This window comes from Lampris incognitus, chromosome 5 (genome assembly GCF_029633865.1).
Source record: "Lampris incognitus isolate fLamInc1 chromosome 5, fLamInc1.hap2, whole genome shotgun sequence".
NCBI lineage: Eukaryota > Metazoa > Chordata > Actinopteri > Lampriformes > Lampridae > Lampris > Lampris incognitus.
Genome location: NC_079215.1, coordinates 49,835,005 through 49,860,511, shown reverse-complemented (window position 1 = coordinate 49,860,511; position 25,507 = coordinate 49,835,005). Strand labels below are relative to the sequence as shown.

General features: G+C 45.7%; 1 protein-coding gene across 1 annotated transcript in view; it reads left to right on the top strand.

Moving 5' to 3' along the window:
* Positions 1-25,507, top strand: part of mast1a (microtubule associated serine/threonine kinase 1a) — an 80,917-nt gene that overhangs the window by 11,556 nt on the left and 43,854 nt on the right. Inside the window, exons 3-7 of the mRNA XM_056280545.1 lie at positions 16,303-16,391; positions 17,323-17,398; positions 18,106-18,178; positions 22,911-23,086; positions 25,100-25,175. Coding sequence (XP_056136520.1) covers positions 16,303-16,391; positions 17,323-17,398; positions 18,106-18,178; positions 22,911-23,086; positions 25,100-25,175 — 490 coding nt within the window. The remainder of the gene's footprint in view (positions 1-16,302; positions 16,392-17,322; positions 17,399-18,105; positions 18,179-22,910; positions 23,087-25,099; positions 25,176-25,507) is intronic.

Sequence of the window (25,507 nt, the reverse complement as noted above, 5' to 3'; positions counted from 1 at the left end):
ACCGCCGTAGCTGCCCCCTAAATTCATTCTGGCCTGACGAAGATCCAAGTGGGATTGAAACATCATCATTAAACTTTGGTGGCTTAGAGTAAGTGTACAGGCATTACTCCCTTTTTTTTTTTGGCATGTGGGCAGCACGGTGGCGCATTGCAAGAAGGTCCTGGGTTCGAACCCCGGGGTTGTCCAACCTAGGGGGGGTCGTCCTCATTGTGGAGCTTGCATGTTCTCTCCCTGTCTGTGGTGGGTTTTCTCCGGTGCTCTGGTTTCCCCCACCATCAAAAAGACATGCATGTTAGGGTTAATACTGCTGTCTGTGCCCTTGACCAAGGCAATGGGAAAAAACTGGAGTTGGTCCCCGGGCACAGCATCAAGGTGGCGGCCCACTGCTCCCAGCTATACAGATCACAGCTAGGATGGGTTAATTTGCAGTAACTGAATTTTCCCCAAGGGAATTAATAAAGGAAATTTAATCTTAATCTTTTTTCATTGATGTTGTTCTGATGGCCTTGCACCTAAATTATTTGCGTATACTTACTCTTCGTCTTATCTACCATATAATGGTATATCTGTGGTTTGGCGTCTCTGAACTCCCAGTCTGACCCAGTTTTGTAGTCTGCTATGCAGCTTTTTGCCACTCCAGAGAAATGCACCCCACAGTCTGTTGCACAGATGAAAATATTTCACTGAGACTATCCATCACTAGAAAACCTGATTGAGTTTATCATGCAGGTCTGTTTCAAAAAGTATGAGTAATTGCCCAAATATTTAAGAGAAGGAAGATCCAAAGTTTAATTTGTCAAAAAAAAAATTAATAAAATGGGCTCGAGGTTTACTGTACTGAAGTTTGACATTTCAGGTGGAAATAAGAGCCCGAGAAATTTAAAGCCACTCTCTGGGCATCTGAAAGTCAGTCTGAAATGAGCTTTTGGGGCAGCATGCTCTTAAAGGGAGAGCCTCACATATGGACTGGTTTATTGTGCATCCCAGGATAGGAAAGGAAAAGGAATTAGCGACAGATTGCAAGAGTCGGATTGAATTCTGTCTGTTTGTAATGAAGGTCAAATTCTGTCTTCTGAATAACGCATTAATCTTCGGGTTGTCAGCCGCATCCGCGCATGCTGTTGAAGTCAGGAGTGTGCTGATTAATAGCAGCCAGCGGTTTTACTACGTCTTATGCTGCTGTTTACCACAAAGTTCCCAAATGATACAACATTTTCTCTTTGAGAAAATACCTCTGAAGATGCGTCTTTATCAAAAATTGCCTCATGGTGGTAGTTAATCCGTGTGCTCGAGTATTATTGACATACTGTTACTAAAATACACCACAGACAGTTTGAAAAATAGAAATTGATGCCACACTGCATTGAAGCCTTACTCCAAACAAAAATGGTCAATGTCGGGTAGTGACACAGCACCCCAGATGTGAAGCCCGTCAGTGGGGTGTCTGTCTAAGATGGGCTCCCTGTGAGCGAATGAGACCACCGCCTCAGGCCACGACAGACTTGTCAGTTCATGCTTTCATCATGCAGAACGCCAGCCAGTCAGTTTCCAGTCAGTTAGCCAGGCAGTCAGTCAAAAAGATGACCAGCAAGATGACTAGCCGTGTGATTCCTCTTGTAAGCCTGCCAGTTATTTTGGGCTAAGTGCCATGATAACTAAGCAGTAAGTGGGCATGAAGGTTAGAAAATAACTGTCTGACATATTAGTTGTGGTTTACAAAACACCTCATGCTGTACAAGACTATTCGGATAGTCTCTCGTGGACCGTTGCACCAGGCCACATAGCCATTCATCAGTGAATTTCAGCTGAATTGCTGCCTTTTTACTGGACATTGCCTTGATCTTTTATTGCCTTTACTCTTCTCCCTGCTTCACTTTGTTTGGTGTGTTGCTACCCTCGGTGAGGTCGTAACTTTTTTTTTATGAACCGTTGTTATGTCTCATAATTGTCCCTGCTTAAGCTCTCATGGAACAACAGCCCAGCCAAATCCTTTTTTTCTTCTTTTCTGTCTGTCTGTGCATAGCAACAAGCAACCCACATGGCAACTCCTGAATACTTGGTAATCCCTAACATTGAAGAAGGAGATGTTGTCTTTTCCCTTCCTTCTTTTGTCCCATCCCTTTCATCTGTCATTTCCTCTCTAAGTCTAAGTCGTCACCTATGTAGCCTGTCTTTCTGTTCAACACCTTCTGTCAGCATCCCTATCAGTTTAGTCTGTTTTTCTCATGCCAGGCACGAGAACAGTTAAGTCTGCCTATAGCTTATTTGACCACTCGCGCAAGTTGCAGCTTGGCATCAAATTCCTAAAGGCAAATCTGACTCACTTTGGCCTAAGAACCTGGTGAGGCTTTTAAAATGGGTGGCCTTTCAGACCCTTCTCATATCATGCACTGTCCCGTAGGTTCAGAGGGAATGGGAGAGAGTGGTCACATGACAGGAAGCGAGCCAAAGTGGATCGATGGTGTAATGATGACAAAGGTCTGGTGTCCTATGTGTCCTGTGAGTCAGCACTTAGAGCAGAAGATGACACTACTGACTGACACTGATAACACAAGCTCACACATGCGCACGCACGCGCGCACACACACACACACACACACACACACACACACACACACACAATGAGCTACTTAAGAAAACACATTATGCATGCATAAGTGCTTCCAAACATCTGTTATAGGTGTAGCCATGCATGCAAATTGCTAATTAACTATGATCACATGGCGCACATCCATAAATTATGGTATAAACACACAAATGCGCAGACACAAACACCCAGAGGGACACTAAGAAACTCATAGACTTGTCCATCACGTCCACAATTTCCCCATCTCAAAACCAGGTAGTTTACAGCGTTATTATACTGCCAAAAACCTGGTCGTTAAATTTGAGGACACAATTTCTTATTCTGGCATAAAGGTTTCCAGTGCTCTCTCTCAAAACCCCGTTCTTGCGCTCAAATATACCTGGTTCTGTGCACACTCAAATATACGCTCACAGAGAACTCCTCTCAGTCCTGCTCGGTTTTAATTTGTGCTCTTGCTCAGATTTCTGTCCTCATGCTCGCATTTTCTGTGCAACCATACTGCAATGGAAAATATGCATGCAAGGTTAAGAAATTGTCCTCTAGTTTAAAAGACCATGTTCTAGATAATTGGTTAAAAAAAGAACAGCATAAAATTTCAGTTGCATCTTGTGATAGGATGTCAGAACTGCACATCTGGTTGCTATTTGTGTGTCTACCTTCATCTAATTCACATGTCAAACTCAAGGCCCATGGGCCAGATACGGCCCCTCACGGCTGTTGATCAGGCTTGCATATCAATTAAGATGATCCATTTAACGTGGCCCATGAGCTGTTGTTTAAATTTACATCATCGGCAATACCAAATTGCAGCACAGGGGCCGCTGTCCAGGGGCCGCTGCTACAGTCCAACCTGTGTAGTCAGCGTAGGTCACTACTAAGTCCTTCACCATGCTAGCTAGCGTTATGGCTAAAAAAAAAGACAGTTTCAAAAGAGGCGAGAAACTCAATACATCTTCAGCTTGTTTAAAGCCAGGCCTGTTTGCATCATTTGTCAGGAGTTGCCATCAGCTTTAGAAGAATGTAACTTGCATCATCACTTTGAAACCACAAATTATCAGCGTAATGGATAAGGGAGGAAAGGCAGCAGAAAGTGACAGAACTGAAAAAGAACATTCAGCGGCAGCAAAACATGTCCCATTGGGCCAACACTCAGAGTGAGGGAGCTGCGGAGACAAGCTTCATTATAGTTGAGGAAACTGTCAAATCAAAATCAGAATCATTTTTATTGCCAAGTACAAGAACATACAAGGAATTTGTCTCGGTATGTTGGTACATGAGGGGAAAATTAACAGTAAACAGTAAAGATAAAAGTAAAAAAAAAATAATGAATGTGTATATATATATATATATATATATATATATATATAGAAAATAAAAGTAAGGTGCAATCAACACCAAACCGGTGAAGCCATTCACTGACGGAAACCTCACAATTGTTTGTTTTCATATGGGGTGGTGGGGGATAGCTTCTCAGCCATCCGTTACCGAGGATCTCTTGGATGTTAAATCAGTTCAGGGCAGGACATTTTTGAGGAAGTCAAGTGGTGTGTAAATGACACAGAATTGCCATGCAATAAATTTGTGGGATTGACAGCTGACAGTGCACCTGCGATTTGTGGGGAAAAGAGTGGATTGGTCACAAAAGTTCAAGAGAGAATGGGGCGCCCCGGAGGATAATCGACAGCTTATCACTAGATTATACATCAAGAAGCCATCTGTGGGACGTCTGGGTAGCGTAGCAGTCTAGTCCGTTGCCTGCCAACATGGGGATCGCCTGTTCGTATCTCCGTGTTACCTCCGGCTTGGTTGGGCGTCCCTACAGACACAATTGGCTGTGTTTGCGGGTGGGAAGCCATATGTGGGTATGTGTCCTGGTCGCTGCACTAGCACCTCCTCTGGTCAGTCGGGGCACCTGCCGGGGGCTGGGGCTGGGGGGAATAGCGTGATCCTCCCACGTGCTACGTCCCCCCGGTGAAACTCCTCGCTGTCAGATGAAAAGAAGCAGCTAGCAACTCCATGTGTATCAGAGGAGGCATGTGCTTGTCTGCAGACCCTCCCTGGATTGGCAGAGGGGATGGGAAAGCAACCAGGAAGGCTCGGAGAGTGGGGTGATTGGCCAGGTACAATTGGGGAGAAAAAGCGGGGAAAAAAAGATGATGTCTGTGGAAAGGTGCTGGGCCCGGAGTATTCAAAGACTGTTGTAATAAAAAGGATTAACTTCATTTGTATACAGGGGTTGAATTATTGTCAGTTTAGAGCACTTTTAGGGACGAAGGACTCTGCGCATCAAGACGTGCCATGCCACATTCTGGATGTCTGAGCTGGGTGGAGGTTTTGCACAGGTTCTACGAGACATGGGTGAAGGTGCCTCATTTCATGAACATCAAGGGAAGAGCCATCCCTGAGCTTAAAGAATGAAAAGTGGTTGAGTGACTCGGCTTTCATGTATGACATAACGGTTCACCTCAGTACCCTTAATTTAAAACTGCAGGGCTGAAAGTAGCTGATTGCAGAGATGCGTGACACAGGGAAGGCCTTCCAAATCAAGCCGTGCCTGTGCAGCCAGATGCGTCCAGGCAACCTTGCTCACCTTCCAATTTACCAGTCAGTCAGCAGCACAATCACCACCACTTTCCCCTGAGATGTGTATTCTGAAAAACTGATAAGACTCGCAGCAGAATTCAGCAGGAGACTTGCTGACTTTGAATCCCAGAAATTTAATTATGATCCTTTTGCAAACCCATTTGCAATTGATATGGACACTGTGCCCAAGCACTTGCAGGTAGAACTGATAGAAGTGTCTTTGTGCATGCTCAATAAGCCAGGTAATAAAACCACAGAAAGTTGAATCAGGTCATCTAGACACGTTTAATGAGAGAAACGTTCCATCAGTCATCTAAGTGGCATTTTCAGTCTCAACTGACTGCAGGGATGGGATCCCCCCCCCCTGCTTATAAACAGCACAGTTGCATAACGACTGAAACCAACGATCGGTTTCATATGCAAATTGCCATGATTTTTCTTTGGCAATGTGTACTATTCACAGAGGATTTGGGAATGGTTGCAATCACAACTATCACAACCTATCATCCTTGATTGGGAGGAACGCTGGTTTGAAAGGGGAGTCAAAGAGGCCATCTATGTGAAGAGGGAGCGGCCGTCCCTGAATCAAAAGGGGGGGCTAAGAGTACATCTGTCACCATCTTACAATGCTGTGATTGCAAATATTCTCAAATCCTCAGCCCTCACTGAGTTTCAATGGCCAGTGAATAGTACATGTGTACTATTCACTGGCCATTGAAACTCTAGGTAATGGTCACGGCAACTTGCCTATGAAACCGATCGTTGGTTTCGGTCATTATGCCACTGTATTGTTTATAAGGGGTGGGGATACCTGCAGTCAGTTGAGACTGAAGAGGTCACTTAGATGAGTGACGAAACGTTTCGCTCAATAAACATCGTGTCCAGATGAACTGATTCAACTTTCTGTGGACTGATAGAATTGCATATGGCGCTCTGAAGACCCAATACCAGTCAGATGGAGGGGGCATGTTTGCCCGTTTCGTCCCCAAGACATAGGTACAGCCTCTCCTTCATGCTGCTCGCGTCACCTACGCATGCAAACGGCTGTTCTACATGAAGAAAATTAACAAATCTTCCCACAGGTCCCTTTTCACAGACCAGCATCTGGTCTTGGTGTAGAAAGTGGCCACCGTGCAGGACTTTTAGCCTATATATGCTAAGCACAAAAAGTAAGGAAATGTGTGTTTGGTAGATTATTTCTTTGTTGTAACAATGCTTCTTGGCAATAAATCTTATACCATTGGAAAGCCTGTTTATTTCCCTTTTAAATGGGGCCACATCTGTAAGGAACATCTATTTGTGGGATGAGCAGCGGAGCTGAGTATGTGGGTTGTGCCCATGAAAAATTTGCCAAATCTTCTCTGCCAATGCCAAACGGCTTATTTTGCTGTTGCTATTGACTCTTGTTTTGAGCTTCTGGTACCCCAGGTGCTGACAACCAGCTGCCTGATATAAGATTTATTGCCAAGAAGCATCGTTACAACAAAGAGATAATCTACCAAACACACATTTCCTTACTTTTTGTGCTAAGTTTAGATCACCTCATGTCAAAGTAAAGGTGTCGGGTGTCTTGGTAAGAGCTGAAATGAAAAGCATAATGCCTTTGTTTTGGCGTTTGTTCTGTCCATTCGTGTTCATGAGGCAAAAGCCATATGAGTTGATTAAGAATTGTCCTATGGATTGCTTTGCTTTATCAAACTGTTTTGCTGGTAATGCAGACCCACATAAATTGAGCTGTTACGGTTGAACCGTGTCATGGTCAACCCTTGAGTTGTTATATTCAAATCTTACGATGGCTGAAAAAATCTTATGATCAAAAAAAAAAAGAATAAATGAGATACAGTCTACTATTTTGCTTAATTACATGCAGTGGGGACAAGTGTAGGCATATCATTTAACATGCAATAAAAAAAAACATGTGCAGCACTTAATGATAAAATGATCCATGGAAAATGAAAAAAATCGTTCTTTCAATAATAGAAAATAATGATTAATAGTGATATAAGCCTGGCCCTCGATTTCCTTCACAAGTCTCTGCAGGTCCTCGCTATGGTTAAATTTGACACCCCTGATTTAACTGATGCTGTGCCGACTTAAACATTTTGTGGCTCGTGCTGCTGCATCATCATCATCTGCTGTTATCCATCATCTTTCTGCTCAGTTTACTCATCTGCCCGGCTGTAAGAGAACCGGTTGGAGGCCTTTCGTGTTTGTGGACATAGCGTTGTAGGAGAAGAAGAAAAGGCAGGGCCCTGTTGAGAAGTCATTAGGAAATAGTCAAGATGTTAAATGCTATGTGAATGCTATCTGATTTGAGCGTATCTGAGTATGTGTCGAGTGGCGGTGTATAGATTAAAGCCTGCTCTGTCCTTGGCAGGTACAGTAAGTGAAGCTAGTGGGTGAAGACATTGTAAGATAGGGAAGTGTGTAAGAGCGCTAATGCAAAAATGAAAGGCAGTCAATGATAATGTAATGAGAATACCACAGTATGACTGTAATGCAACATGAATTTCACAACAGTCTGGTTTTACATAGGATAATGTTTTATCCCCTCCCCCTTTTTCCTCCCCAATTGTACTTGGCCAATTATCCCACTCTTCCGAGCTGTCCCAGTTGCTGCTCCTCTGCCAATCCGGTGAGGGCTGCAGACTACCACATGCCTCCTCCGATACTTGTGGAGTCGACAGCCACTTCTTTTCACCTGACAGTGAGGAGTTTCTCCAGGGGGACATAGCACGTGGGGGGGGATCACGCTATTCCCCTCAGTTCCCCCTCCCCCCTGAACAGGTGCCCCAACCGACCAGAGGAGGCGCTAGTGCAGCGACCAGGACACATACCCATATCCGGCTTCCCACCCGCAGACACGGCCAAGCCGGAGGTAACACGGGGATACGAACCGGCGATCCCCGTGTTGGTAGGCAACGGAATAGACCGCTACACTACCCGGACACATAACGGTCTGGTTTAACATCGGATAAATTTTAACATGTTTCCAAATCTACATTCCTTCTGTTTTGATCCGAAGCAGCAGATGAGGAATTATGTTGCATTGGTTTGGCAATATTTTGCCTGGCAACATTTATAAGAGAATTACAGTTTATTAGCAAATGCAAAAAACAAAAACAAACAAAAACAGGCACGGCATTGCAAACATTTAAATTTCAGTGATCTGAAATTTGTCAACAGACACGAACAGCGTCAGCTGTGATGAAACTGCACTGGCTGTCATTTTTTGATCCTTGTACGAATCAGTGACATGTAATCCTTTTTGAACACGATTTAAGGTCGCACACTGAAAAACAGTAAGTTGCTTCACTTGACTCAAACGAGACAATGTGCTGCCTTCAGGTAACATCACACGAGAAGGCACACTTTGAGTAGCATTGTGGGAATTAATCATCTTTTCCATTTGCATGTCATAAGTCTGGAGGACGATACGAGGTGTGTCCTGTAGTCGGGTCAGATTACGTTGTGCGATACCAAACAAACTGTACCAGGGTTCAAGACAGCGGGTCTGAGCCTGGTGTGAGAATGCTGTGTGCTTATACTCAGTATAATGCCTGTTTTCAAAGGAACTCTCCACTGACCTTTGCTTTAAATCTAGTCCTGATCAGTATCCATACAACCAGTGTGTATGTGGGTGTGTGGGTGGGTGTTTGTGAGGTTTGTGCATTTTTTTTATGTCCCCTATGGCAGTACACAACCTGCGGGGGCATAATTGTTTGTCAAAGCTTCTGCATGACTCACTACCGCAGAATTGACCTTTTACCTTTTAACAGCAGGAGGACCACAGCCTCAAAGTCTATGACTGCAATGGGGTCATTACTGGAAACGGAGACAAGACCCTTAACTTCCACCATTGTATGTGTGCTTGCATGCATGTGTGTACTTCCAGTTTCTCTCTCTGTCGTTCTCTTGTTGCAGCGTTTGAGGTTTCTGTTAGGTCAGCCTTACCATTCTCTCGCTCACACCTCTCCTTTCTTTCTTGTCATTCTGTCTTTCTGTTTCTCTCACCTGTCAGTGGTTGCCAGTCTTTAGGTGTTTGCTGGTACTCACACAAAAGACTTGGATGAGGAGAAGTCCACATAAAGCATTAACCTACTGGGCGTCCGGGTGGCATGGCGGTCTATTCCATTGCCTACCAACACGGGGATCGCCGGTTCGAATCCCGCAGCTTGGTCAGGCGTTCCTACAGACACAATTGGCCATGTTTGCGCGTCTGGGTGTGTCCTGGTTGCTGCACTAGGGCCTCCTCTGGTCGGTTGGGGCACCCATTCTGAGGGGGTGGTAATAGCGTGATCCTAAAAAAAAGTGTAAAAAAAATAAATTTAAATAGTAAAATATAATTAAAACAATAATAATATAATAAAATAAATAAATAAATGAATAAAATAATAAGTAACAAAATAACAAAAATAATCCCCCTGACCCTGAGTAGGATAAGCGGTTTGGATAATGAATAATAAAAATAAATAATAAAAAAAAAAAACTAGCATGATCCGCCCACGCGCTACCTCCCCCTGGTGAAACTCCTCACTGTCAGGTGAAAAGAAGCAGCTGGCGACGCCACATGTATCGCAGGAGGCATGTGGTAGTCTGCAGCTCTCCCCGGATCAGCAGAGGGGGCGGGGCAGCGACTGGGACGGCTCGGAGGAATGGGGTAATTGGCCGGATACAATTGGGGAGAAAAAATAATTGGGGGGGGGGCATTAATCTGCTGTTGTCAGACACACCCAGAGACACTTGAAGGGACGTATTTGTGCACCAATATATTTTCTTTGGGTGTCTTTACGTCTGCCTGTCCCTCTTTCGTGTCATCACTCTCTCTCTCTATGACACGCATGCACACCAACATGACTCGCGGTGTTCTCCACGGCTCTGGCAGCCATCAACACAGGTCCGCACGATCGCAGCATGTGCGACCAACCCCAATGAATCACTCTCTGACAGCCAGCCTCTCCGCTGCTTTGCTGCCATGCACAAATGGAACATCAGCTTTGAGAATGATGGCGGGCGCTCACATAAACACACAAATCTTCCCTATCGGACAACCCCCCCACCCCGCCACCACCCCACCCATTCAAATATGACCTGCACACGCACACATCAGTAGACACCGAGATGCGACATTCGTGCTTCGCGGTGAGACGTCGTCTCTTAGTTTCAGGATGATTGACGATGCAACGTTTGCTTCTTCTAAGTGTGAGACTCTAAATGTGTTGTCATGGCAATGTTATACAAGCCCCCCCCCTCCTCCTCCTCCGTCTTCCGTCATGGTAAATTCATTGAAGATGAGAAAAAAATTCTCTATAATTGCCCCAGTTTGAGGACATTCCTTCTGGATGACTCATACCAATGGTTTATTCCCTGAAACCTGAACTTCAGATTCAGACCGCCGCCATTCTGTTATCTGTGCCTGAATGAATAAATATGGCCGACTTCCAATAACACCTTCAGCTTTGCACAAAGAAGAGGCGCTGCAAGATATGGTGTTGTAGAAATGGTGTGTGTGTGGTTGTATATTTGGGGACGAATCTAGCACCGGCTGTGGATTTATGGTCCTACGGAGGCAGCGAGCAGGACACCAAGACATATATCAAACACAGATGTGCGCGCACACACACACACACATAAAACACACACGTGTAAACACGAAGACACTCCCTTAAACCGCACTAAGAGGACAAAGCCCAGGGTGCATGATTGTAACTGGGACAGAATGATTTAAGCTGTCATTCACACCGTTGACGCACACACACACACACGCACACACACACACACACACACACACACACACACACACACACACACACACACACACACACACACACACACACACACACAAGCATTCTGCTCACCGACCGCGACTGCCACGTTTCCTCTGATAGCCCCTTGGCTTTATCGGACTAGTAAGTCTATGTTTAATGTTACCCCTGACAGAGGTTGAGGACCACTTCCAGGTCGCACGGGGCGTCCGGGTAGCGTAGCGGTCTATTCCGTTGCCTACCAACACGGGGATGGCCGGTTCGAATCCCCGTGTTACCTCCGGCTTGGTCGGGCGTGCCGTGTCCCTTACAGACACAATAGGCCATGTCTGCGGGTGAAAAGCCGGATGTGGGTATGTGTCCTGGTTGCTGCACTAGTGCCTCCTCTGGTCGGTCGTGGCGCCTGTTGGGGGTGGGGGGATAGCGTGATCTTCCCACGTGCTACATCCCCCTGGCAAAACTCCTCACTGTCAGGTGAAATGAAGCGGCTGGCGACTCCACATGTATCGGAGGAGGCGTGTGGTAGTCTGCAGCCCTCCTCGGATCAACAGAGGGGGTGGAGACCAGGACGGCTTGGAAGAGTGGGGTAATTGGCCAGATACAATTGGAGAGAAAAAGGGGGGAACCTCCCGAAAAAAAGACACACAAGCACTCACGCACGCACACACATGTACACACACACGCACACACAAACATCAACAATTTCATAGAATTATCTCATAGACTATCTATCTATCTATCTATCTATCTATCTATCTATCTATCTAGCTCTCTGTCTAGATATGCATTACAAGCTGCCTGAGGAAGAGTGCATATACTTTAAACGCATTGCCTGGGGTGCACATGGGTTGTATAGTCCTCTTTTATATCTCTCCAGCCTACAGTGTTGATGGTTGTTTATCTATGAAATTGTTCGCCTCAGTGTGACCACACTGTGTGAGAAAGATCAATGTAGTGTCGCCCATTGCCTTGGGTTCTGAAGAGAGATTTGCAGCCTAAAGTTTGGCTTTATGCTCGCTGCCATCTTGCCAGCTGTTGGGAGCCAGAAATTCAAAATTTGGGCATCGGGGTGCAGTGTGGGCGGAGCTGTGGTGTGACCTGAGTGGCAGACAGATCGACAGACCTGTCAATCGAGGCAGACACGCCCTCAACGTGCCGCTTTTTTAATCCTTAATATATTTTTAATGGAAGAATAATTTTTAAAATAACTACCGTCACACTGTGTGTCAGATTTGAAATTAGCGTTTGAGACCTCAACTACTTGTAGGAAAAATTTATTGACTTTGATTTGAAGGTAGAAATTGGGAATTCTCTCAATGACTTACGATGGACCGACCGGGCGTTTTTGGAGCACTCCACCTAGTGGCCCGGTTGGAACTGCAACTTAAGGCACTTCTGCGTTGACTCTAACTTCCGTCCCTGGTGGTTGCTGTTGAATGTGACTCATTTCCTTTCAAGTAACAGCGGTTCCACCTGCCTTTATGTTTCTAGCAGCTTGCCTTGGGATTCCTCGGCCTACTCCAAAGCCCTCACTGCCTGACACTGCAGCAAGTCTAATAATAAGGATGGGTTTTAAAGTGTGTGTATGTGTGTGTGCGTGAGAGAGAGGGAGAGAAAGTAAGTGAGTGAGCATATGTTAAGTGGTGGATGTGTCTGTCTTTGTGAGTATGTCTTCCATCCGAACTGATTAGGGGGATGGATGTCACATGTTAAAATTTAAATGGTTGGTACACATCCCAATGGCTCTAGCTCACTGACAGAAATACAAGTAGTATTTGACATTATATGTTGTACACATTTTTAGAGCAAGAGAAATTCTTCCTTCAGTATATATACTTAAGGTAACAGTGATGTCACACTGGCAGAGGCGCTGGATTTTATGGGCGTGTAAGAGTGTTTCACCTTAACAGTATTTCATTAGAGAAACACAAAGTGGGAAGTTTGTTCAGAGCCATTTCGAAAAGGGGCGAGAGGGTAAAGTTGGAGAGTAGGACAAAGATGGAAGGAAGATAAAATGGGAGCAGGGAGGGGAGTGTTATGGTGTATTTGGAGGATGTAGGCAACTGTAAAACCGAAAACGCCTCCATTTCACGGGTTACTGGTGCAGCTAGATGTAATATGTATTTGGCAATGAAGCACATGTTCTGAAGTGATGGAAAACCTTAGCTGATGCTGAAGGGATTTGTCTTTAAAATAGAGCCCCGAAAGGGGGGTAGTCAGGTAGCACAGTGAGTTAATGCTGGGGATGACGATGGGGAGCCTGTACAGCTGCAGCAGGATCTAGAGGAAATAACACGAACATCTGGGTGCCTCATGTTCCCCCGGAGAGGCCTGCAGGTGAAAAGAAGGCTTCATGTGTACTGGGAAGACACTCAGGGTACAGATTACACCGTCCCCAACCACCGTAGAGGTTGCTTAAGTGGAAACTGGGCAGAATAGGGAATTGAATTTGAGAGATTGGGATGAAAAGGGGAGAAATTCCCCAATAGAATAAAACAGACCAAAAATATTCACTTGCCTCTGACTGAGCGGTAAGGATGGAGGGAGATCAGAGAGAAGATGCAGGTTAGATAACCATGGGGAACAAAGAAAAAACAGACACCCTGATGGTGAAAAAGGAAGTCAGAAGGATGTTTAGGTAGTGGTAAAAACATGGACCCCCCCCCCCAACCCTGCTCTCAGTATCTGTCTTTCCCACTTTTTCCTCTCATTCTCTCATTATGATTCTCTTGCGCTTTCTGATGTTTCTCCCTCTGTGCTTCCCCCTCCCGTCTCCTCTGAGCACTGAAGCGAGGGATGGCGTAAAGCAAATTCCAGACCTCTGTTCTATCTTAATGCATTTCCCTTAAATATTTCAGCATGCTCCTCCGCTATTCCACAAGGCTAAGCAATGGCTCTCCACAGCAAGCGCCCACGAAGACACGACTGTCCCCGATCAGGCTGTTCTCATTCCCTGGTCGTGTTAAAACGTACGGAAATTAATGCACTAAAATTCGTATGTAACCCACCATTCCGTGGGCCAGGCTGTGATCACGGGACCTAACCCAAAAACTGTTTAACGTTCTCTGTAAAACAGAAAAGCATTAGCATTAGCCTAGCTATCCTAGCTATGTTGAGTACGATATCACACGAACCGTTTCATGAGAATATGTTGCTCTGCTACAACCTCTGGTCTGTCGGGGCGCCCCCCCAGATCGACAGAGAGGGGGTGGAGCAGCGACCGGGACGGCTCAAAAAGAGCGGGGTGATTGGCCAGATACAATTGGGGAGAAAAGTGGGAAAAAAAGGTGATAGAGAACGTCTTACTCGCATCTCTGTCGATGACGTTTCTGTGAAATCCTACCTGGAAGGAAACCGCATGGGCAACACCATGAAATATAACAGGAGGGAGAGACTAAGAGAGAACTGTGGTGGGGCTGCAGAGAAAATACGTTTTGCCAATCTTCTAACGAATGAGGGATTATAGCGTTAATTAAAAAAAAATGCAAAATCTTCAAACGTCTTAGAACGACATGTTGTTAGACGCATATCTCACAAGCGCTCCAAAGCATGTAGACAGATGGTGCAGCTAAACTGGAGACTAACTGTCAGTTTGTGAGTGAGAGTTAGAGACCGGCTTTATGAGGCACAGCACATCAAAAAAAAAGAAAAGAAAAAAAAGAGGGGTAATGGAGTTGGTAAGGCAGAGTGGGAGGGGTAAAAGAGAGGTGTGATGGAAATAGTGGCTTTTTATCGAAATGCATCATTGCATTATGGGAACGGTCGCTCCGCTTCAGAGCACCTACCACCACCTATATGTGTGTGTGTGTGCGTCAGTGTGTGTGTGTGTGTGTGTGTGTGTGTGTGTGTCCCATGCCTTGATTGGTACATTGCGTACAACAGCACATTAGCTGATGCAACGGAGAGCAAGATTTGCAGCGCAGTTTATCAAATCACAGTTCTGCTCTGTAGTTTCCCTGCTTTTTAATATCTGGAGAGACATCATAACTCTAGAGGAGCTGGAGACGCATATGCACTACATAAAACCCCAACAACGTGCCACACATGCAAAGCCCGGCCCATATGTAGCAAACATACACACAAACATAACAAAATCCAAATCATACGTAGGCACACACGCTAAAGACTGTTTGCACAAGGGCCTTTGAGCAAACCCCAAATGCACGGATGAAAATCACACCTGGTGATTCTACTTCCCACTTGACCGGCGGTCTGTACCCATTGTGCAAGACAAAAGGCTGTAGGTGTTTTAGATTACTTGCTTATGTGTGAGCATCTCCTTCACACATCCAGCAGCAGTGCTGTGGGTGTAAAAGCCTGAGTGATGGAGCAGTCTCACTCTCAAACTATAGAAACAAGAGTAGCCTCCTGGACCTGTCTTTCTTCAACCCTCTCTGCTATTTTCTTGCTCCACCCCCCCCCCCCCCCCTGTCTGACTGTCTGTCTGTCTCTGTCTGTCTCTGTCTGTCTGCCTGTCTCTCTTTCTCTGTCTGTCTGTCTGTCTCTGTCTTTGTCTGTCTGTCTTTCTCTGTCTGTCTCTCTGTCTATGTCTGTCTGTCTGTCTCTCTCTCACTCTGTCTGTCTGTCTCTCTGTCTCTAACTGTCTGTCTGTCTGTCTGTCTGTCTGTCTGTCTGTCTGTCTGTCTGTCTGTCTGTCTGTCTGTCTGTCTGTCTCTGTCTGCCTGTCTCTCTCTCTATCTCTGTCTGTCTGTCTGTCTGTCTGTCTCTGTCTTTGTCTGTCTGTCTGTCTTTCTCTGTCTGTCTCGCTGTCTATGTCTGTCTGTCTGTGTCTCTGTCTGTCTGTCTATCTCTTTCTGTCTGTCTGTCTCTGTCTCTGTCTGTCTGTTTCTCTGTCTCTGTCTGTCTGTCTGTCTGTCTGTCTGTCTGTCTGTCTGTCTGTCTGTCTGTCTGTCTGTCTGTCTGTCTGTCTGTCTGTCTGTCTGTCTGTCTGTCTGTCTGTCTGTCTGTCTGTCTCTTCAATGCATCTACCATTATCTTGTGGCGCTATATAAAATGCAACTTGACTTGACTTGACTTGTATCACAGCAGTCGTGCAACGGCTGGCAGATGAGGAAATTAAAAGGTTTTGTTACAGTTATTCTCACGCTTATGCTGTCTCAATTAAAAAGAAAAAAGCCCCAAACTATTCCCTCCTGCACACACACACACACACACACACACACACATGCACTCAGACACACACACATTCTCTCAGGATATAAAACACACCGTGTGTGTATGGACAGACACGCTCCTATCAAAGCACATCCATCCGCTGGCTGTCTGTCATCTGTCTGACGATCAAGGTGCACACACATACTGATGTATTGTTTGCTTCCTTTTTTTTTTTTTTTTTGGATGCTGTAGTTGCCGAACCAGTAATCGCAAAAGCCTCATCCTGACCAGCACCTCCCCGACGCTGCCACGGCCACACTCTCCCCTGCCTGGACATATAGGTACCCGCAGAGAATGTAAAACTGAATGTAATGTAAGATCACGTTTCGAGAACTTGCAGGGCCTCGCATGCTAACAATGGCAGAACTTGATGTTTTGATATTTGTTTTTCCAGATTATGCTCAAAGATATTTACATTACATTAAAATATATATTTTGTCAGATGTCTTACCAGTGATGATGATAATGTTATTTATGATTTGCTATAATATGTTTGGGTCTCTCCAGTAGAAAGGTAGCTGAATGAAATAGCCTCGAGGTGGGGGTGTCGGGGTAGCGTGGTGGCCTATTCCGTTGCCTACCAACAAGGGGATCGCCGGTTCGAATCCCCGTGTTGCCTCTGACTTGGCCGGACGTCCCTACAGACACAATTGGCCTTGTCTGTGAGTGGGAAGCCAGATGTGGGTATGTGTCCTGGTCGCCGCACTAGCGCCTCCTCTGGTCGGCCGGGGCGCCTATTCAAGGGGGAGGGGAAATTCGGGGGAATAGCATGATCCTCCCATGTGCTACTTCCTCCTGGTGAAACCCCTCACTGTCAGGTGAAAAGAAGTGGCTGGTGACTCCACATGTGTCGGAGGAAGCATGTGGTAGTCTGCAGCCCTCCCCGGATCAGCAGAGGTGGTGGAGCAGAGACTGGGACGGCTCAGAAGAGTGGGGTAATTGGACGGGTACAATTGGGGAGGAAAAGGGGGGGGGATCTCCCCCAAAAAAATAAATAACTGTGAGGTAGCGTGTCTTATTTATAACAATCTTTTCCTCATCTTGGAGAATTCTAGCAGATGTTATTTTGGAATCACTGAATTCTGTACCATGTCTCCTTATTTTACAACACTATCTTCCCGTGGTAGAGTCTTCATTCATAATTGTAAGCTATAAAAATGGTCTGCAAAATCTTCTCCCCCCCCCCCCTTTTTCCCGTTGATATCTGAACAGGTAGCAGCCCATTGGACAGCCCGCGCAACTTCTCACCCAGCGGACCTGCCCACTTTTCCTTCGCCTCTTCAAGAAGGTGAACACCCCCTCGTTATTCACACACAAAGACACAGAACCACCCTGCAGTTTAATGCAATGTAATGTGTTAACGTGTGGTTGTTGATCCATATAGTATTTTCACATACTGTATGTTAACACACATTCTCAATTACAGACCGCTATATGCATGTACGCACACACACAAGGTGAAATACTCTAGGTGGTCGGTATAATTTACTCCTCCATACACGTAGACCTGCACATACATAAACATAGTGGGGAAGGGGTTCTGTTTACATCAGATAGCCATGGTAAAAGCTTTGTCACGTGCCGATGGCACCAAGCAGCAAAACACATGTGACAGTGACATGACAGCAGTCTCTGATGGATGGACGGCTGCAAACCACAATGTTGTCCCGGCTAGCCTCCCCATCACTCACTGGAGGGGTGTGTCAGACGCAGGGGTGGAGGGGTGGCTAGTAAAAGGCCACAGGGATAGAAATGAAAGGCGTCGGGGTGTTATTGTCTAGATTGGAGGGAAGTCAAGGGGGGTGGAATTGCTGCAGAATAACCTCTATTTTTGCTGTCTGGAGAGCCCGAAACAGAGCCTGAAATAGAGGTTCTGCCTGCTGGAAGTGATTAGAGGGAGCATTTGTCATCCTTAGCTTTTTCTGCGTTTCTGCTATGTGTTTTACTTTTCCCTCAATTTGGTTTTTTTTTTTTCTTCTCTCTTTCTTACTCCAGGGCTGATGGGCGGAGATGGTCCTTGGCCTCTCTGCCCTCCTCAGGATATGGCACCAACACGCCCAGCTCAACGGTAAACACAGACACACACACAGCCCTTAGTATTCAAAGACACGTGCATGCATTTTTACAGCCCACTAATGACTATCTTGCCTTGTAGTTGGACTCTAAATGAAGACTTCCTCATACCGGTCCAGTCTCCAAGCGTCCATCTTCCTTTAGTACTGCCTGAGACACTACAGATGACTCTTTATAAGGCTATAAAGTAGTTTCAGTAGCTTTAAACTCATGAATCCTACTTAAGAGCTGCCTAACGATGGTTAAATTGTGAGTTGTGAGAATGAAGTTTTCAGAACCAGCCGATACTGAGTAGTGCTCTGATTCGGTACTTTTGCAGAACAGTAGAGACTGACACTTTAGCTTAAGGTCAGTGGGTGATGACCATGATATAGAATCACATCTTTTTCCACCATAAAATAAAACCAGGCCGGGCATCTGGGTAGCGTAACGGTCTATTCCGTTGCCTACCAAGACAGGGATATCCGGTTCGAATCCCCGTGTTACCTCCGTCTTGGTTGGGCGCCCCTACAGACACAATTGGCCGTGTTTGCGGGTGGGAAGCCGGATGTGGGTATGTGTCCTGGTTGTTGCACTAGCGCCTCCTCTGGTTGGTTGGGGCACCTATTCAGGGGGAGGGGGAACTGGAGGGAATAGCGTGAGCCTCCGACGTGCTACGTCCCCCTGGTGAAACTCTTCACTGTCAGGTGAAAAGAAGTGGCTGGTGACTCCACATGAATCGGAGGAGGCATGTGGTAGTCTGCAGCCCTCCCTGGACCGGCAGAGGTGGTGGAGCAGCGACCGGGACGGCTCAGAAGGGTGGGGTAATTAGCCAAGTACAATTTGGGAGAAAAAGGGGGGAAAAGAAGAAAAAAAAACAAGCTTCCATGTACCAAATAGGCAATAAGTCAAGCCATTTTGCTTTTATTCATGACATATTACTCATGGCTTTTGGTATCACATTTTAGACTTGGGTAAAATCTCTGATATCGATACTCCATTTTAGCCTGTAATCAGCCTGATATCTGATACCAGTACCGGTATCGATTCATCCCTCCTAAAATTAATACTGCAAAAGAAAAGAAATGCCAGAAGTTTGAATCTGCTTGCCTCTACATCTGCACTCTCCACTGATACAGAATACATCCTAAATTTACATCACCAAACTTGATATTAGCAAGTCTTCATTCATTGCTTTAACAGATGGGTTAAATATACATACCCAGCGAGGTTACTAGTGTCATCATAGACGTCAGTAAGTGAAACAAAAATGACAAACTTCAGGAATTTAGCTTTAAACTTGGACCTCCTGCATGAATATGCATGTCACTTGCATGTAAGAATGAATTTGCATATATTAACATGCGTCAAGTCGGTATGCACCAAGCTATAAGGAAATTCATGTTCTGCGAAGTTAATGTTCTACTTTCACTTCGTTCTGCTTTGAAATGATTACACACCAAGCTAGCAGCTAGTACCATGTACACACACACACACACACACACACACAGTCATATTCTTCTGACTTTGTACTTGGCACTGCAGGTCTCAACAGACAAGTTAAAAGCACCTCCGTGCGAGTGAAGATCTATCGTATGCAAAGGAGAACTAAAAATAACCGATCGGTTGCTAAGATATTTCCCACTTGATTTATACACAAGGATGACTTGGGCCTTCTCAAAAAACGGGGGGAGGGAGGGGGGGGTTGAAATAAAAGATAAGTTAGCAGTATATACTGCTGCCTTGCAGTCACAGTCTGTTATCTAGTTCCCAATTCATCACTGTCTCCCCATAGATGGACAGAGAGCGAGAGAGAGAGAGAGAGAGAGAGAGAGAGAGAGAGAGAGAGAGAGAGATAGAATAGGAAAGCAGGGAGTGAGCGAGTATAAAGATAAAAAGAGATTACGAGAGAGAGACGGAGCACAGGAGAGTTGTCTGATGTCGAAGAGAAACAGCAGAACCGCTCGCTTGTGCCTGAAATAATGTTGTTTTTAAAATTGAACGCTACTCAAAGACCGAACGCTTCGCTGTCAATCATTTGGCGAGCAGTGCACATGAGAGATGGCTTTGCAGTAAGAGCAGGCTGGAGAGAAGACGTTGGCGGCCGACCTGAGTCTAAACCATCGCCATGCCCCCCCTGAACGCCATCTTTGCTCTTCTGTTCTCCTCTCTTCTCTTCTTTGCTCCCTTCTGCACAGGACTCCATCTTTTTTTCTTCGTCCCCCCCGCACCCTCCCATGTCTCTCAGTGTGTCTCTGTCTCTTTGGTGTACCCTTACCCACTCAGTCCCTATACCGCTAATCCACTCGGGGGGGAGTTCACAGACACACTTGCACATCCATTGACAGCATGGCTGATGTGACGAGTTTGAAGCCGGCTGCCCCGACTCTCCTCACTCATCTCTATCTCCGTCGCTGGCGCTCCCATCCCTCGCTCGTTCCTGCTCTTCTCTTCTCTGCCGCTCGCTACCTCTCCTGTACAAGTGACAGTTTCTAACACGGGCCATTACTTGCTTGATTAGTTGCAGACAGACCCACGCCGGGCTGAGCAGAGCAGATGGATGGACGGGAGAAAGGGGGGAGACGATGTGGTGGCATGAATGTGGATGTGTGGTGTTTGGGTGGGGTTGAGGAGGAGGAGGAGGAGGGAGATTAAAGTGAGAGAGAGAGCAACCCAGAAGAGGAGTGAGATGAGAGACGATTTGATACCAAAAAAGTCTTTTTTTCATCTTTTCTTTTCACAAAGAGAAACGGGGTTGAAACCCGAGAGGCGAGAGGGTGAAAGTCCAGGTCGTTCTCTCGCTGTTAATCAGAGTTAAAACACACAGTCGTTTCAGAGCTTCTGGAGCGAGCAAGCGGCTGCGACCTGCAAGATGATTCAAATGGATCTGAGGGCAGAAATCATTATGTGGTCAAGGGCGGCCCCTTCGTCCCACTGGGACGGGTGTTCATTTAAGCTTGCAGCGGTCTGGGCTGGGTTTTTCCCCTGCTAAAGAAAAAGAAAGAAAAAGCCTTTTCGTTTAGGGGGCGGGCCACCAACTCCCCCCAGGCAGCAGACACCTCAGCCTCCAGTCAAGTTTAGCTGTAGCAAGTTTCACACCCCCAGCAGTCTGTTCCTCTCATCGTGGTTCTGTCTGTGCTGTTCTGACTTACCCTCCCACACCACATTCACTTGCTTTGTTTTCTGTCTTTCACTTTTCCCTCGTTATGCTTTTAACTTGCTTTTAACTTGCTTTTAACTTGCTTGCTGGAAACTGTTTCTCTTCTTTCTCCTAACTCAGACAGCAATGCACCCTGTTTTATCTCTTCTCTTCTCTTCTCTTCTCTTCTCTTCTCTTCTCTTCTCTTCTCTTCTCTTCTCTTCTCTCTCTTCTCTTCTCTTCTCTTCTCTTCTCTCCTGTTCTCTTCTCTTCTCTTCTCTTCTCTTCTCTTCTCTTCTCTTCTCTTCTCATCTCTTCGCTTCTCTTCACTTCCCCTGTCTCCTCCCCCTCTCCTCTTTGCTTTTCTTCTCCTCTCTTCTCTTCCTTCTTTCTCTTCTCCTCTTCTCTTCTCTTCTCTTCTCTTCTCTTCTCTCTTCTCTTCTCTTCTCTTCTCTTCTCTTCTCTTCTCTTCTCTTCTCTCCTGTTCTCTTCTCTTCCCTTCTTTCTCTTCTCTTCTCTTCTCTTCTCTTCTCTTCTCTTCTCTCTCTCTTCTCTTCTCTTCTCTTTTTCATCTCTTCGCTTCTCTTCACTTCTCCTGTCTCCTCCCCTCTCCTCTTTGCTTTTCTTCTCTTCTCTTCTCTTCCCTTCTCTTCTCTCCTCTCCTCTCCTCTCCTCTCCTCTCCTCTCCTGTTCTCTTCTCTCCCCTTCTTTCTCTTCTCTCCTCTCCTCTTCTCTTCTCTTCTTCTCTCCTCTCATCTCCTCTTCTCTCCTCTCCTCTCCTGTTCTCTTTCTCTTCCCTTCTTTCTCTTCTCTTCTCTTCTCTTCTCTTCTCTTCTCTTCTCTTCTCTTCTCGTCTCTTCTCTTCTCTTCTCTTCTCTTCTCTTCTCTTCTCTTCTCTCTCTTCTCTTCTCTTCTCTTCTCTTCTCTTCTCTTCTCTTCTCTTCTCTTCTCTTCCTCTTCTCTTCTCTTCTCTGCTCTCCTCTTCTCTTCTCTCCTCTTCTCTCCTCTCCTCTTCCCTTCTCTTCTCTTCTCTCCTCTCCTCTTTGCTTCCTTTCTCTTCTCTTCTCTCCTCTCCTCTTTGCTTCCTTTCTCTTCTCTCCTCTCCTCTTCCCTTCTCTTCTCTTCTCTCCTCTCCTCTTTGCTTCCTTTCTCTTCTCTTCTCTCTTCTTCTCTCCTCTCCTCTCCTCTTCCCTTCTCTTCTCTTCTCTCCTTTACTCTTCTCTTCTCTTCTCTTCTCTTCTCTTCTCTTCTCTTCTCTTCTCTTCTCTTCTCTTCTCTTCTCTTCTCTTCTCTTCTCTTCTCTTCTCTTCTCTTCTCTTCTCTTCTCTCCTCTCCTCTCCTCTCCTCTCCTCTCCTCTCCTCTCCTCTCCTCTCCTCTCCTCTCCTCTCCTCTTCTCTTCTCTCCTCTTGCCTTCTTTTCTATTTCTGCTGTCTAGTGTATTTTCAAATGGTTTATGACCTTGGAGGTATATTCCAGGCAAGCTGTGTTTACAACAAAGTTGTAAGATTAAAAAGACAATTACCTGGCGGACTCATTTTAAATGCAGCCAAGTCTGACATCTTAACCTTGTCTTTGTCTGCTCTGTCTGCACTTTCTCTCTCTCACCAGTCATCCAGCTCATCTCAGGAGCGGCTCCACCAGCTGCCTTTCCAGCCGACAATGGACGAGCTGCACTTCTTGTCCAAACACTTTGGCAGCACAGAGAGCATCACCGATGATGACGGCGGGCGCCGCTCACCCCACGTCCGCCCCCGTCGCGGAGCCTCAGGTCAGAGGTCGCAGGGGTAGGGGAGAGATGAGCTACAGTGGAAGGGACAGTGGGTGTAAATTTCACAGGTTCCTCCACCTCTGGCCTGCATTTATCGCCACTCATTTATTAAGAATAACTGGGTAGTTTTCAGTTTATTGTGTCTCAGTGTCTCATTTAGAGAATTTACGTGACTTAACTTAATTCCACTTAACTAAATGAAAACATCAACTACTAGAGGAGTGCACTCAGTAGAGTGCAGATCTCCACCAGGTGTACATAACTCCCCTTCTCTGGTGCTCAGACTTGGCGACAAACCCTTTTTTCACCTACCGGGAGAAGAGAAATACACGCAGACACGGACAGAAAAAACAAGTGTTTTTCCTCTCATTATAAGACTTTTGTGCAGTGCCCAAGTTGATTGAACGGGAAATATGGGGAGGAGGGGGGGGAGTAGTTAATATGAAGCGCTCAAGATAAAAAATCTACCCAATCAAAATGTTTTGCCTGTCAGTCCGGGGATGTGCAGCCTCCTAGGCGACCAAAGTCTGTCATGAAATGACACAGAGACCAGGCTATCATTCAGCATGCTCTTCTCTTGCCTTTGCTAAATGCTGCTACATTACTCTCCACCCTTCAGTGCTTTTAGAGTCTCCTTGGGTGTTTCTCTAGAGGTGATGGTCTCTGGGGTAATATATCCCCATACAGTCTCTTCACCAGTAACTATTAAAGCCACCCTGCTCGATGCAGCGTGGCCCCGCTATATCTACAATCTACTGCCTCACACTGAATCAGCATTCACTCTTCACAGGAAGCTCCTCAGCGGTGTCTCACCTAGCTGTTATATTTTCACAATGAATTCTTTGTAACACTTCAGTATACGTCTATTGAGTGTTAGCAATTATTCTCCGTAAGAGCACTATACTATTACTATTATACTATGATACTATTGTTGAGTATTATAACGTATTGATGCATGCTCAATAATCCAGGTAAGAAAATCAAAGAAGGTTGAATCGGTTCATCTGGGTACCATGTTTATTGACAGATAGATTTCATCACTCATCTAATTGACATCTTCTCGTCTCTTCTCTTTTCTTCTCTTCTCTTCTTGCCTCTCCTCTCCTCTCCTCGCTTCTCTTCTTCTCTTCTCTTCTCTCCTCCCCTCCTCTCCTCTTCTCCTCTTTTCTCCTCCCCTCCTCTCTTCTCTTCTTTCCTCTCCCCTCCCTCCCTCCCCTCTCCTCTCCTCTTCTATCCTCCCCTCCCTTCTCTCCTCTTCTCCCTTCTCTTCCCTTCTCCTCTCTCTTGTCGTCCTCTGAAGATGTCACTTAGTTGAGTGATGAAACGTATCTGTCAATAAACATTGTATCCAGATGAACTGATTCAACCTTCTTTGAGTATTAAAAGCTGTTTATTTATCATGAGTCACATTGTACTGACGTTTCGATGACAATTGTACTTATAGTTTACATTGCTATTGTACTGGTGATAACAATGTGACAATAACAATGCAGACTGTAATATGTAACAACCAGAGTTATTCAAATCCCTGTCCTTTTCCAGATGTCTAACTAAGCCAGCTTTGCATGGATAATCTGGTCAGTTGTGCAGAAATGATGGATTTACAGTATGTTGCTTGTTTAATTTTTCATGCCTTGAAATAGCTTTAGCTTATGCTCTCTGTGTCTACTACATGCACATGCGTGCATGTGTGATTCTCTACATGAGGATTCATCTTCTGACGTCTGCACTTCGACTTGTGATTGAGAGGTAGAGCAAAGAGGAGAGGATACGCCACTGGATCCATTAGCGAGACGGAAGGCACTGAATTTCTGATTGGTGGATTAGCATAATGTACAGACAGGATGGACGGATGCAGAGATGCAGTGAATCATTTCTGCATTCAAGTGAAAAATGCAGAATTGAATCTCCCTTTTTCCCACTCACACCCAGCTCCCCAATTGTCTTTTTTGCTCATCCTTGGCTTCTTTCATTTTCTCAGTCAGCCTTATATATCCCACTCTTTGTCTCTGTGTTTGGTTCTTTGTAGCCCGGGGCGCTCCCCTTCCTGCTACGACAATGAAATAGTGATGATGAACCATGTCTACAAGGAGCGCTTCCCCAAGGTCAGCTTCAAATAAAAGCACTTTTTTTGTGCCGTACATTTGTCCGCACACACAAACATGAACATGCACAACCATAGACTTTTGTTTGTCACCTCATACGGATGTTTATGGACATAGGCAAGCACACACACAGGCACAAACATGATCATTATAACAATCATCCCCATTATCCTCATCATCATCATCATCGTCATCATCATCATCCTGCTCTCTGACCCCTGTGGGCCGATGCAGCATTGAGTACATGGCTGCATTTTCACCATTCCCACACTGAGAATAAGGCTTCTAAATAGGCTTCACAAACAGAGGCTGAAGGTGTGTAGTTTCTCCCG